The 14,698-nt window shown below is 35.9% G+C and overlaps 1 protein-coding gene across 1 annotated transcript in view; it reads left to right on the plus strand.

Moving 5' to 3' along the window:
* Window positions 1–8,249: 8,249 nt before the first annotated feature.
* The window catches only part of LOC149815074 (protein tesmin/TSO1-like CXC 2), a 33,632-nt gene continuing 27,183 nt past the window's right edge, over window positions 8,250–14,698 (plus strand). Inside the window, exons 1-4 of the mRNA XM_089990474.1 lie at window positions 8,250–8,524; window positions 10,292–10,452; window positions 10,572–10,981; window positions 11,739–11,977. Coding sequence (XP_089846600.1) covers window positions 8,405–8,524; window positions 10,292–10,452; window positions 10,572–10,981; window positions 11,739–11,977 — 930 coding nt within the window. The 5' untranslated portion in view covers window positions 8,250–8,404. The remainder of the gene's footprint in view (window positions 8,525–10,291; window positions 10,453–10,571; window positions 10,982–11,738; window positions 11,978–14,698) is intronic.

Here is a 14,698-nt window from a genome sequence, read left to right on the forward strand (position 1 = left end):
TGTTGAAGCATGCTCCGTTGAGAGTCTCTTTCATATTCGTGGAACGACTTCAGGTTGCATATGCAGAAGACCGGATGCACTTGAAAGTTTGATGGCAAGTTTAGCCATTACGTCAAGTTTCCAACACGCTTGGTGATGGTGAAGGGGCCGTCATACTTGCGAATGAGGCCTCAGTAGTGGCCACAAAAGATAGTTGTGCAATTAGGAAAGAGCTTCGCCAACACCTTGTCTCCAACACAAAATTTTGTTGGCCGATGTTTCTCATCTGCCCACTTCTTCATGCGCTTGGTCGCCTTGTTCAAATACGCCTTTGCTAACTCTGTCTGATCCGCTGACAATGCTTCACGTCTGTGCCGCCATATAGCGATGCATTAACGATGATATCATTGTCTATCGCGTGTCATGCTATCACCGTATGTCATCGATCAAGCCAACACATATCGTGCGTTCCTACACTCAATGCATTTTCTACTCAGTAGAGCTCCGCACTGCACCTGCCCCATTTTGAAGGCTCAGTTTGGGACATGTTTGGTGCTTCTTAAATTCCTTTGTTCGGTCTCAAGGAACTCTAGTCACTAGGTGTAGGTAGATCCCACCAATAGTTGAACCGATTGAGAGGTGAAAAGGTTCAAAAGGAGGTCAAGTGTGTAAAAAATTTGCGTATTTAAAGTAAAAAAAATAATTGTCATACCCCTAAACATAATATTTTTTTATGGAGAATATCACTCAATCATAGGTTCAGGTGGCAATAGGTGAGAGGTGAAAAGAGTCAAAGCGGCCACACACGCAGAAAAGTTAGAAATGAGACAAAATAGGGAAATACATGAAAAAAGAAAAAAAAGTGTGTTAATTTGAGGTAAGGAAATGGGGAGGTTATTAGTTGGAAAAAATCGAAACAAGGTGAATTAACTTAGGGTGAATCTGGACTTATCTCCAATATTCACTTTTTCTAAAGGCATGCAAGTTTTTCAATGTGCTTTTCTTATTTGGTGGCATATAGAGTTATAATCTCTATAAGACCCAATGTGGCAGTCTAGCATTATGGATATAACTTTGAATCCCTATGTCTAGTTATCCTTTTGTCCTTCTTGAAATCCAATAAGGAGGGTGATGATAAATGTCAAGCTGATTTTTTCAACTTGAAATAACCTTGAAAGAAGGTGGAAGGTTGAAACAACCAAGTTTCAAAGTCAATCCAAATGAAAGTGTACTGAATCATGTTAATTGGGGCATACTTGAGCACACACGAGTCATATATTTTTCATAAAAAAAATGGTTTTCAAAAAATCCAGGGTCTGACAAGTACTTGAAGGGTCATTCATCAAAGTATGTGTGTCGCCCATTCATTTTCCATGAGTCACTCTTTTTTATGTTCATTTGCATGTCATAGGTAAAAAACATTCATTCTCTTATTTATGCAATCATAAGTCAAGTAGGATGAACATGGTATGTCATACCCGAATCATGAATGCACACCTATATCATAATCATGTCATGTTGAATCTGTAGTTAAAATCCTGACTTATGGAGATCCATGCCGTTGAGATACCTCTAGTCCTCACTTCTGTCTCCGACCTTGCTGGCATTGTAGTGCTCTTGTCCCTCAGTAATCGCATATTGAGTGGTCCTTTGTCCTATTGCATTCCAATTTTTTCAAGAAATTTATGTTTGTTAGAACTTCCTCATTTGCTATGATTTCAAAAATAAATGTCAATATTTCATAGAGTTTTGAGTTTTTTTTTTTAAAGTTTGTACAAAAATAAAAAGTCAAAGGCAAATGATATGATCTTCTACATCATTATCTCAAGATATTCGGACAAACATTTCAAAATCATGTCATTTTATACATTCATCTTTCATGCATATGAGCTTTATGTATATCTCATGAATACTTTGTGTCTTTTATGCATATTTCATACATGCATGCATTTTCTTTATGCACATTCTATGCATTATGGCATGAACATCTGCTTGCATTTTTTGCATACTACTAACATGTTTTTTCTTGCAGTTGATGTAACTAGCAACCCTATCCTACTCAGTCCTATCTCTTAGGATCATCTTGTAAATAGTTTAGACATTGGGTCTATAAGTTGTCTCACATATTGATGGAGTAATCTGATACCCAATTGATGAGTGCATAAATAACTACTATGATTCCTATGCATATCTGGACCAAAGATATCTCTGTAATATCCAAAAGTGTCTTTGTCATATCCTGATGTCTTTACCCAAAACATGTCTCTCTCTCTCTCTATGTCTTTTAGATAAGTCTTTGTCTTTTGAAAAGCTTGTCAATTATCTTCTATTTAATTTCATGTGACAAGGAACTTGTTTTCTCTTTCACTTGACCTTGCTCGATAAAGACTTTTCGCCCACCTACAAAATTTTAAAAAAAACTCATATGAAATAATGTACTAGCTTAATCTTCATCCTAAGGTCGTTTGATGACGACCTCTATGCCTGTACAGAAAGCGGATCATAGAGAGACCCTCGTGTGAAGCTATGTATGTGTTTTTAGCTATAGAACACACAATCTGTTGTTATGTCATTGTCTTTCACAAAACTTTTTTAAAAAACCTAGAGTTAGAGTTGATATTTTCTTTTTTTAAAATTAGTGTGTCTACTTTCTTTGTTATTGATCGAGCTTCACACGCTCGACAACATATTGGGACATCCGTAGACACCTCAATTTTGATTGATTATATTCTTGTGATTTTTGTTCAAAGGATTGTGTCCTTGAAACATCAATGTTTTATATCTAAAATGCTTGGAACAATTTTAATTAAATTTTTGTCCAAGATAATTATGTTTTCAAGTTTTTTATTGAAAAAAATAATTAAGGTATGCTTAATAAGCTTTCCAACAAGCCAAAAATCACATCAAATGGACACTTGGATGAAAAGTTATGGCAAAACTAGTTTTGCTGTCAAAATAGGTTTGGTCCGGATCTAGATCTTATTTGAATGATCGTTGGATCTGATCCAGGTTCAATTATCATTTGGATCTTTAGAATCGATCCAAATCCAATCATTATTCAAATCTTTAGAGCCGATCTAGATCCAAGTATTGTCCAAACCATTTGACTTGATTCAAAATCCAATACTTAAGTCTACATTCAATGAATCTTACAAATTATTCCCACCAATCATTTTACACCTCTAGTGGTGTTAGAGCAGATGAATCCATCTTTGATCCAAACCCAGAAGACTCCAAACGGTAAGCCTAATGGCCGGCTACAAGATCTCACAGCTCATAAAGAATTCTCCAAATCCCTCTCATTTTTTTTAAAGGCAATTTAGGGTTAGGCAGGCCCCTACCAGTTATACAACTTTACCATTGGGTTTTGAACCTACAACGCCCCAACACAAGGTGACGTGCACAGCCAGCTCCTACCAGACAAGCGGTGCCCCCGTTGATCCAAACCCCTCTCATTTGTAAAGGCTTTTGGCAATATTTTTTTGCCTTGTTGCTGTGTTGGGATTTTATCTGTCTTTTGTTGTAACTCTTATATATATATATATATATATATATATATATATATATATATATATATAGTGAAATGCATAGCTTCTTGATGAATAGGTGCTTGAGCACAACCTGTGAAAGGTAAAAATACCACACATTGAAAGACGATCAACACAAAAAACAGAAAAAAACATGTTTTGGCACAAAATCCGGTAAAAATACCCTTTAGCCGTGCTCAAAACTGCGCTAAAGGTAAAAGGGACACACACAACATTATAAATTTGTAATGTGTGCATCCTTTTGAAGTTTAGCAACGCTTTTGAAGTACCACTAAAGGTCTCAGCAGAAACTGAGGGTCTTTTTTGCTCGTTTTTTCATCAAAAAATGTCTTTTTATTGTTTTTTTTTTGTTGCCCATTCATCAAGCACACGATGAGCGGTCGACGCGATTAAACATGAGTTCAGCACCTATGCATTAAGCACTTACCCATCACTCTCATATATATATATATATATAATGAAAGATAGAGAGAGAAATGAAAACCTACCAGATAGAAAACTTACCAACCCTACCCACTAAGATTTTTTTGTGTTTTTTTTTAAATTATGACCTTGAAGATGTGTCCAGCATGATTGATTTATTAGAAATTGACACTTGAATCATGCATTTTGGATAGAAAAACGGTATTTGAAGCCTTAAAAAATTATGAAAATTATAGACCGTTGGTTTTTTAACCTTATAAAAAACTATCCATGCATCTAATCAAATGATTTGAGTGTAAATATATAGTAAATCAATCATGTTGAACACATCTGTAAGGTCAAAATTTCAAAAAAAATGCCTAAAATTAACAGTCCCAAGCAATCAGGTATCATATGGTAGGGATGCAACCGGGTAGCTTCCAACTGCTCTCTCTCTCTCTCTCTCTATATATATATATATATATATATATATATATATAAATGATTTCCTGCTCCATAGTTTTGTGCCTTCCATAAAGTAAATATTAACCCTATATTTGAATCTTTTTTTTTTTTGAAAAGCAAACTAGGGTTAGGCAGACATATCTCTTAAACCGCATGTGGCAGAGCGATTCGAACCTGGGCCTTCAGCTTGGCACAGGACCCGGCTTACCACATGGGATACCACCTCGGTGGTCTCAATATTTGAATCATCAAATCACGAGTTGGTGACTTTTTCACAGGTTGTGCTCAACAGTCGATGTTGTCATTGACTATTGCTTTTAAGAAAATGTAGCTTCAGTATTTTGTTTTTTCTTTTTATTTTTATCGTTAGACTTTATTATATAGGTATGTTGGCCAAGAAAGTGACCTAGGGCTGCAATATGCACATGGTGAAAGGTAATAATAAAGTTATTGTATCCATAATTTACTTTTTATCTTTATGGAGAGAACTTGTGCAGGACTTATCCAGATCTTCATGGACACATTGGTACAGACAAAAAGGACACATTCTTCCTGTAAACCCTGGCCGAAGCCATAACAAGATCATGATCTATATTTTGAAAATATTGTCAGAAAATGCGATATGTATGCCTATATTTTAAATGAAAAAGTAACGTAGTACTTGCAAAATATCAAAATATCTTGGTTAAAATGTAAATATCATGTTTTCATCCTGATATTTATATTTTATCAGCCACTTCTCATGAAAATAGGTGATTTTTTTATATATATTTATTTTTTTATGTATTCGTTTTGTTCATATTTTACGGATAAAAACATAAGAAATATGAAATTTTTTCTCTCTCAAGAATTTGGCAATTGCTATTTGTTGTTTTAAACATTTCCTGTGGCCCTGAGGGGTTTCGTGTAGTGGGATGGGGCCTATGCATTGATCCTTAAGAGTTCTATGACAATGATGTTGTTTGTTACCCTTGGGTTAAATATGTGGTTTAGGGTTTCAATTGGTAATAAATGTCAAGCAATAAAAGTTAGGTAGAGAGATGGTCAGATGGAGGGTGCACATGATCTTGCCTCAAATGAATATATTAAGAGAGAGAGAGTTGAAGTTATAGTCACAACTCACAAATAAAGATATTAAAAAAAAGTATGATTTTAATATCACATTTTCAAGTGACACTATTTTGTAGGTATGTAAAAAGCACAAACTTGTCAAAAAATCCCCTATTTTAAAAATAATGTTTTTGATGTGCTAATATCATGCTAAATTCATTTTAAAAATGCATTTGCAAGTTTTTTATATTGTTCATATGATTGTTATATAGTTATATAATAACTATTTTTATATATTCTACATACCAATATTTTTTTCTGGATATTTTCAAGAAAAAACAAATTTTTGAATATAACTTGGGATTTCCCCTCACCTGAGATTTTCATGAGAATGAGATTTGTGACTATTGTTGAAGTTTGAATTTTTAGGAGTCAAGCACCACTGTCATTTCAAATCCAACCTGAAAGAGTGACCAATAGATTGGGCTGTCAAAGTGTTGGGTACCTGACCTATCTGGGTGCACCCGAACACACTCAAATAAATAACTTGCAACCACGCATTGGTTATGTTGGGTTGAGAAAATGAAGCCTCAAACCAAACCCCTAATATAAACAATGTTAAAACAACGTTTAGTTTGCTTAAAACTACAAACAAAGTAGTTGAGTCAAGTTAGATATCCTGCAAAATCAAAGCTCAAACCCAAAACACGTACTACTTGTGTCATGTTTGAGTTGATGTAGATAACATTTGTCCTACACCCACCTGGGTCGGCCTAGTGGTAGTGGGTTTGGGAAGAAGGTGCTGACCCCTTTGTCTCAGGTTCTGACTCCTACAGGGTGTGCAGGTGCCTTTCACTAGTGGGCTCAGTAAGGGTGGACCCAAGTCCAGAACCACCTGAATCCGATGCAAGTGAGACCCATTGATAGCCCTACTCACCCAATGGGCTATGCTTTCCACCTTGGTCAACAGAAATATGCTGCAAATGCCAATTTCTAACCTGAACGATTAAGGGAACCATATCCATCTAACAGATTGGCGGGTTAAAAGTAGGGGTGTCAATGGGTTCAGACTCAAATGGATTTGGACCTGAAGATGACTCTAAGGTGCTGGTGCCATGTCCAGGCCCAGTCAAAACATACCAATCATAGGCAAAGCCAATAAGCCATACTCGGACGCTACAAGCTTAACACAAACCTGACTTGAACTTAGGTCTGGTAAATGAACTAACTCCTGACTTGGCTTAGTTCAGCTCATCATGAAGTCATTCATGATTGGCTCGTATGGCTTGAATGAGTTGAGCCTGAACATAGGGTGTTTGGCTAAGCTCAGATCGTATAGATATTAATTAAATATATATATATATATATATATATATATATATATATATATATATATTGTTATAAGTGATATACATTTTAAGTATGTAAGGAGAAAGACACAAATAATATAAATAAATAAAATAAATATAAATGTAAAGAAAATGATGCATGAAAAATATACTTGTAAAACCTGAACAATTAAGTTTAATATATAAAAGTTATAAATTTTAAATGTGATATATATATATATATATTATGTATAAATGACATTGAATTTCTTTTACACATGCCAACTCGTTTTCAGACTCATCTTGTTTAGGGACGAGCTAAGCTTGAGGTCGACTTGGCTAAACATGAGAACGAGCCAAGTCATGAGCCAGCCCACTGGTAAACAAGTTGAGCTCCAACATTCTCTTTTAAGTTTAGTTAAACTATAAGGCTATGTTTGGGAGCATGTTACCGGAGTATTTGAAGTATAATCGAAAATGGTTATATGATGTAACACTCATCTCACATATTTGGCAGCCATTTGGGAAAAAGGAGTTGAAGGAAGTTGACATTTTAGGTTGGGAATTTGCGAACTTCAACTCCTTTAAAATACCCTTTTGAACTCCTCTTAAAAAGTTGAGACAACTCTTAGAATCAGGTGGGTTCTTAAATTTCTGATAGTTCAAAATTTTTATCTCATTCACCCCAGTAAATCTTATATTCACCTATTTTACCTCAATAAACAACAAGATTCTACCACACTAAATCCAAAGTTTTATGTTATATATATATATATATATATGTATATATATTATATATACATATAATATATATACATAATATATACATAATATATATATATATATTATATACATAATATATATGCATACATAATCTATATATGTATACATAGTACATATAATATATATTATATAACATATATGCATAAATAATATATAAATATAATATATATGCATATATATTATATAAGCATAGAATTCACAACTCCTTTAAAATCCATTTCCCTTCAATTCTGATAATTCTGCTTTCCCAGACCCCTTGCCACTCCCTCCAACACGGGTTCTCATAAAGAAGATAGTTATTTTGCTTTTTTCATAAAAAAATTACAGATTTGCTCGAGCTCAGGTCTGGTATGAAATTTCATAAAGTATATAAAGTATATCCAGGTTCATATCCTTGTGAGATTATAAGAATTCGACCCAGATAGTGTGAATTCAATTAGGCCTCCTTCAATACTAAGCCTGGACTGTAGCTGATCCAGTGTGCGTTTAAATTGGGTCGTGCCCGATCCGTTGACATCCCTTGTTAAAACAGAACACAAAAACTTCCTGGACATCCACCCGCTCTCCAACACATAAAAGAAGTACAAAATACACTGTATTCGTACTTACAGTCCTGAGGTACGTATGAGTCTACGTAGAACGTAATCCCGTTCCCGCCTGCGGTCGCTCGAATTAAGAGAGAGAGGGAGAGAGAGAGAGAGAAGGAGCGGCGAGCGAAATCAGGGTTTCTGGTTGTTGTCGGTTGGCAGGTCATAGCCGGAGATGCCGATTTTCCGGCGCCGGAGAAACCGGTGAGGAGAGAGAGAGAGAGAGTGGGAAACAGAGAGATGAGGTGCGTTGGAGCCAAAGATGGAGGGGTCCCCGCATAAGGATCTCATCATCAAGCAGCCCCCTTTTCACCACCCCGACGGTGGAGATGGTGGCGGCGCTCTCGATTCGTCGCCGCCTCCGGCTTCCTCTATCGTCCAAGTATCCCTCATCCCCTCCCCGTCCTCCTTTTCGAATTTGGGGCATCCGCATATTGATGACGGGTTTTCTCTAATTTTTTGGGGCAAAATGGATGGATTCTCTCTATATGGTGATTTTGGGTGTTATTTTCTTGTAAATTTCGTGAGTTTTTTAAAAATAGATGTCCGATCCGATCAATATCTCTGCTGATTCAGTGTGGGTTCTATCATAGATGAGATCATGAGACCATTATGTTTTCAGTTGGCTACAAGGGGATCTCTGTATATTTGTAAAAGGAAGTGTGGGAGAGAGTATGAAATCCTCGGATTTTGATTTTGGGGTTTTCTCTTTGTTTACGGGGACGTTTGTTTCGTTCATGACTGTTGGGAGGAGTTAACGTTTATTCTTTTCAATCTAACGATCTCTTTTATTTGTTAAATTTCTAGTTACTATGTATATGTGGCTGTGCTTTCCAGCACAGTTATTTTTGGTTTATTGGGCTTTGGAGGAGCTTACTTATTGATAAAAGTAGGATAAGTTGGGAACTATGTTCTACTTCAGCATGCAAGTTTTCAACTTGCCCTACTTTTTTTTTCCGGATAAGCGGCTGCATCAAAAAACTGGTTGCAGAGTGTCTGGATGCACCTGTTTATTCCGAAGATTAGAATAAGTTGGGAGGTCACGTTGCTCTTAACACTGCAGATCTCCAACTCATACTGTTTTTCTAGATAAGTGGTTGCATCCAAACACCCCTTTAGAGTGTCCATTAAACTATTCAAATTATCTCGTAGAAAAATGTAGCAAAATCCTACCCTTGCTCTCACGAATCCGTTAGGGTTTGTTGTTTGTATGCCATCCATTTAATTTTTGGGGCGACCTATAACCTTTGTTATTCAACTTTTCTTGAGCACTCTCTGCTTCATTTTCATGAATCTTTTGAACTTTTGTTTTCTTGAAACCAAAATCTGTTCTTTTCGCATTTTGTGCTTTACTCATTCCCTTTTATTTTTTTTTCTGCACATGATGTGGATACACAAAGTGTGATTCTTATTGTTCCCTCTTCTTATAAGTCAGTGTTTTTGTAATTGAAAAATAATGTGCGTAGTAGCTTTAGCATTGAAACAATCATGAAATGATTGAATATAAAGACATACTTTAAATATACTTCCCTTCATCATGTCATTGACTTCGGTTTTCTAGAACTGGTTCTGTGTACATGGAGTATTTGGTTGGGGTGCTTTCAGTAGTTACTTTTAGAGAGAAGCTTTCACAACGTAAATATGATTATCTACCTTTTCTGTGACATGCTGAGATGATAAGTCTGTTTTGTTGCTTACCTTCAAATTTTTTGGTACTATCTTGTTGACAATTGATACTGGCACTTGTAACTTACTCTTTTTTACGTCTCAGATATTCTCTAAATTTTGATTCATTGTTCTTTTTTAGTTCTGAAATTGATGTTGGGTTTTGTAATTCCTGAACTAGAAGTAGATTTTATCTCCAACCTCTTTAAGACAGATTTGCAATTAACAACACACTCTTTGTTTCTCATTCATAATCTTAGTAAAAGAGAATTGACAAATGATTGATTTGGTTTGGTGTAAGAATAATTGCATGTTACTTGTAAGCTTGCTTGAAGCGATTATAGCTTAGTCTTTGCTTATTGGGCAAACTGTTCCTCCTCAAAATCCTGTGAATTGAATACCATAACTTAGATAGCTTGTTTTGATTACTTTTTCTTCTTTTTTCTCCATCTCACAACATTGATTTTAATTGTTCCATTTGTAGGATTCTCCCATTTTCAATTACATTAGCAATCTTTCACCTATCAAGCCATTTAAATCTATTCATGTTGCTCAAGGGTTTGGAGAGCTCAACTTTCCTCCACCACCCACAGTTTTTACATCACCACATGATGTTTCCCGAAGAGAAACAGTTTTTTTGAAAAGGTAAATATGCATTCTTGTAGTTAATTATTCTATGTAATTTACATATGGCATGTCTATGCTAGTGTTTATTAACTGTAGCATTCTTGTGGAGAATAATCTTTTTTTAAAATATTTTTCAGGACAGTATGTGCTGAATCATCTGGCCTGCAAAAGCTATCTTCTATGCATGAAAATGGAGGTGCTGCACTTCCATCAACATCAGATGGTGTCGGCCGGATAACAGTCGGTTCACTGGTTCAATATTTTGAGATGATTCCTTGTTCTCAAAAGAGACCTGATGATCAGGATTCTTTGCAGTTCAGCACTTCTAGTCCATCAGCATGTGTTGATGATTACTTTGCTGATTCTGTAGATGATTGTAGGAAGGGTGATGGCTCACCTGGCTCATGTTCTAAACAAGCTACTGAGCGATCAGAATTGCAACCACGAAACTCTAGCGACACTCATGAAGATGCTTCAAGACATGATAATATTGAGATGAATGCAGAAAAAGGAGAGGACCATGGACAAACCTTGTTAGAGGTGTCAGGTACCACCACATGCATCCATTCTCATAATACAGTAGAAAAAGTTATATTTTAAGATGAAACTGTAAATAATGAACCTACAAAGAAGATTGATGGACTAGATCAGGAGAACTGGAGTGTGGTGGATGAGAAGTGGCCTGGTTTACTTGTTGGGAGCAGTGATCCCTTTTTTGAACCTAATCTCTCTCTCTCTTCCACCAGAGGGCACCTAATGCTGGTGAACAAGATGAACCGCTTTGTGGCTCGGCTTGTGCTCTGCTCATAAAGAGCTTGTTCAAACTCGTATAATAGTCTTGGCCAAACATGAACAATAGGTGATTGGCTTCTCTTGTCATGTATAGGTGCTCATTAAGTAGTATTAGATATATTTTACATCATAGTTGGTGTAAACAAATGGTTGAAGTGTTTGGCTTGAAAGAAATACGTTTAGAGCTGAAATCGTATTGTTTCCAGCTTTATAATAACGTATTTCCTTTATATACCATCCAACTGGAGCTCAATTCAATAGATCCATATTTCAAATTCTATTACTTCCAGCTTGCAAAAATAAAGATCTTTCTTGTGTGTGTGTGTGTAAAGCAGCCAGTTCAAGGTCAGCTCATATGGCTCAGGCTCATCATGAGCTTGATCTCCCTCAGCTCCTGACAAGGATGATCCGAGCTTGAACACCTGAAGCTTGACTCATTCAGCTCGTTTACCAGTCCTTGGAGAATTAGGATTTTCAGATAGCTAATCCTTTGTCTTATGATATGTCTAAAGGCCAGGAGGATGGGATTGCTGTTGGAAAGTCGCAATCTGTTACTTTGTCTGGTTCTCATCAGAATAGCATCCAAGATGTTGTGGTTCAAAGTAGGTCAGCAGGGCAGCAGGATGACTGGGACTGTACTCCACAACTACTGCCAGAATCCTTTAATGCTGTTGAGAATGATAATTCTGGTGGAAAAGTGGAAATGCCAGAAAATGGGATATCCATGGACTGTATGCCATATGTGGGCAAGGTAAGCATGGTATGCAGAAAAGTGAACCTGTTGGGATGATTTTTATTTTACTGTTTGTTTTCCTTCTTTGAAATCAATTTGTCCACTCTCAACACATTATGCACATTTATTTTTGCCTCTTCTTGAGATCAAAGCTTATCCATTCACTCTTTCCTCCATCATTACTCCACTTTATTTAAGTTACTTGAATCATAGTCACATATATCGGCGATATTTTCAAAATATAGTGATATTATAGCTGTATTTTCAGCAAATGATATTATTGGTAAAAATAAAATATTGTGATATTATCAATTATTGTTACTATTTTTATTCATTTTTTACATCTTAAATGTGTTTTTCTTCTTTATTTTACATTTTTACTTATTTCTTTTTTTATATATGTATTTTATTATCGAAACATGATATTTTCTTTTCTTTTTTGTGTGCATATTTATATTTTTTTAAGCCTTGAGATCTTCCCAAGATTTATCACTAAACCTATATTATCGTGAGAAATAGCCTCGCCGAGATATAGCCAATATTGATATTTGTGACTATGACTTGAATGTATCATAGCTTGTTAAATGCTGTCTGGCTACCTTATAATGCTTTTATCGATCCCATATCTAATAAATTCGGTAGATGAACTGGTCTAATAATATTTTAATTATGTAGTGAATGATTGACTGAAAGGATTTACGTAGTATTGGAGTGATGAGCATGTTCTCTCTAGAGAAAAGAAGAGGATAATGTACTTTAGATGGTAATCTACATTAATTGGAGGGTGAGAATTACCTATGCGCCAGTTCTTTTTATGGGGAAAACTGAAAAAGGTACATTAGTGAATGATGCCTAAAAACGAGGAATTTAGGGCTTGGGAAGACGTCATGATAGGTCTTGACCTACACTCAATTTACAAAAGTTTACATGGTTTGGAAGAGATTGAGAGCTCAATGCTTCTCTGTTAATTGTTCTACCCAATGTTGTATCGTACTGAATCTGTAAAAGTATCTTTAACAAGATACTATAATCGATGGAACAATATTCTTGAGAATAAATGTATGAACATACACACACCAAGAACACTTGGAACACTTGTGCACAAAAGCACAAAACACGAAATCACAAATGTGCAAATGCACTCATAAGATTCATAAACAATAAAAGGTTGGACAATAATCCCCAACACCCTTAAGAGAATACAAGAGGGAGTGCCCATACTTATAGGGCATTAGGAGACCTTGGAAGGAGCTCCACATAGTCGTTGGAGCCCCTCCAACGGTCACAAATGTGACCGTTGGAGGGGTCCATGTTGGGCCCCTCCCAAGGTGAGTACAATGCATTTAATTAAAAGAAAAGAAATAAAGAAAAAGAAAAAGGAAAATACAAAACATATTCTCGAAAAAGAATGTGTAAAATGCCTAAACTACCCCTAAGACTAAAGATATGAATATATATATTTTATATATATAACAGGTAAATACATATACATATATATAATATATGTATATGTATTACCTTATATATATAAAATATATATACGAAATTACAAGTTTGATTTACATAATTTAACACCCCCCCTCAAACTTAGGGCAAGATGACCGATAGTTTGCCAAGAAGGAAGTTGAACCGCGGAGCGCACAAGGCTTTAGTAAAGAAATCTGCCAACTGATATTCGGACGTGACATAAGGGAGATCAATGACTCCTCGGAGATATGCTTCACGAACATAGTGACAGTCCATTTCGATGTGTTTAGTCCGCTCATGAAAGGTGTGATTTTTCGCAATGTAGATTGCACTCATGTTGTCGCAACACAGTTTGGTGGGCCCTTCTATTGTGATCCCCATGTCTTCTAGCAGTTGATGAATCCAAACAATCTCCATGGTAGTAGTTACCATAGCACGATATTCAACTTCAGTTGAGGAGAACGACACCTTTTGTTGCTTCTTGCATCTCCACGAAATTAGTGAGTCTCCTAAGAATACACAAAAACCAGTGGTGGAGTGACAGTTATTTGGGTCACCTCCCCAATCAGAGTCAGTATAAACAATTAATTTTAAATCGGATGAAGAGGACAAAAAAACTCCCTTATTTAGAGTACCCTTTATGTATATTACGACTCGCAAGATGGCACTCATGTGAACTGATATAGGCGCATGTTGAAACTGACTTGTAGTATGGACTGCATGAGATATATCTGGTCTGGTAATACTCAGATACATCAATGATCCTACAAGCTGTCTGTAGGGTGTAGGATCCGAAAGAGGAACCCCATCATCAATTTTCATTTTTGCCCCTACTACTGCAGGAGTTTCGCAAAGCTTCTCATCTGTAATACCTGACCTGTCAATGATCTCAGAAGCAAGCTTAGTTTGAGATAAAAAATATCCTCTAGGAGAGTATGCTACTTAAATCCCTAAAAAGTAAGTTAGAAAACCCAAATCAGACATTTCAAATTTATCTTTCAAGATAGATTTTATACTCTTAACCCCGTTAGAATCACTCTCAGTGATAAGCATGTCATAAACATATAATAATAAAATCACAATCCCTGCATTGAATTTTCTAACAAATAGAGTAGTGTCAGTAAAGCAAGAAACAAATCCATTTTCGATCATCACAGAGTTAAACCTATCATACCAGGCCTTGGGGGCTTGTTTTCGACCATAAAGTGCCTTTTGAAGACGAAACACTTTCCCCTTGGGAGTCTCCATTCCAGGTGGCGCATCCATATAAAC

This window comes from Nuphar pumila, chromosome 15, assembly GCF_984573655.1.
Source record: "Nuphar pumila chromosome 15, dmNupPumi1.hap1.1, whole genome shotgun sequence".
Taxonomy (NCBI): domain Eukaryota; kingdom Viridiplantae; phylum Streptophyta; class Magnoliopsida; order Nymphaeales; family Nymphaeaceae; genus Nuphar; species Nuphar pumila.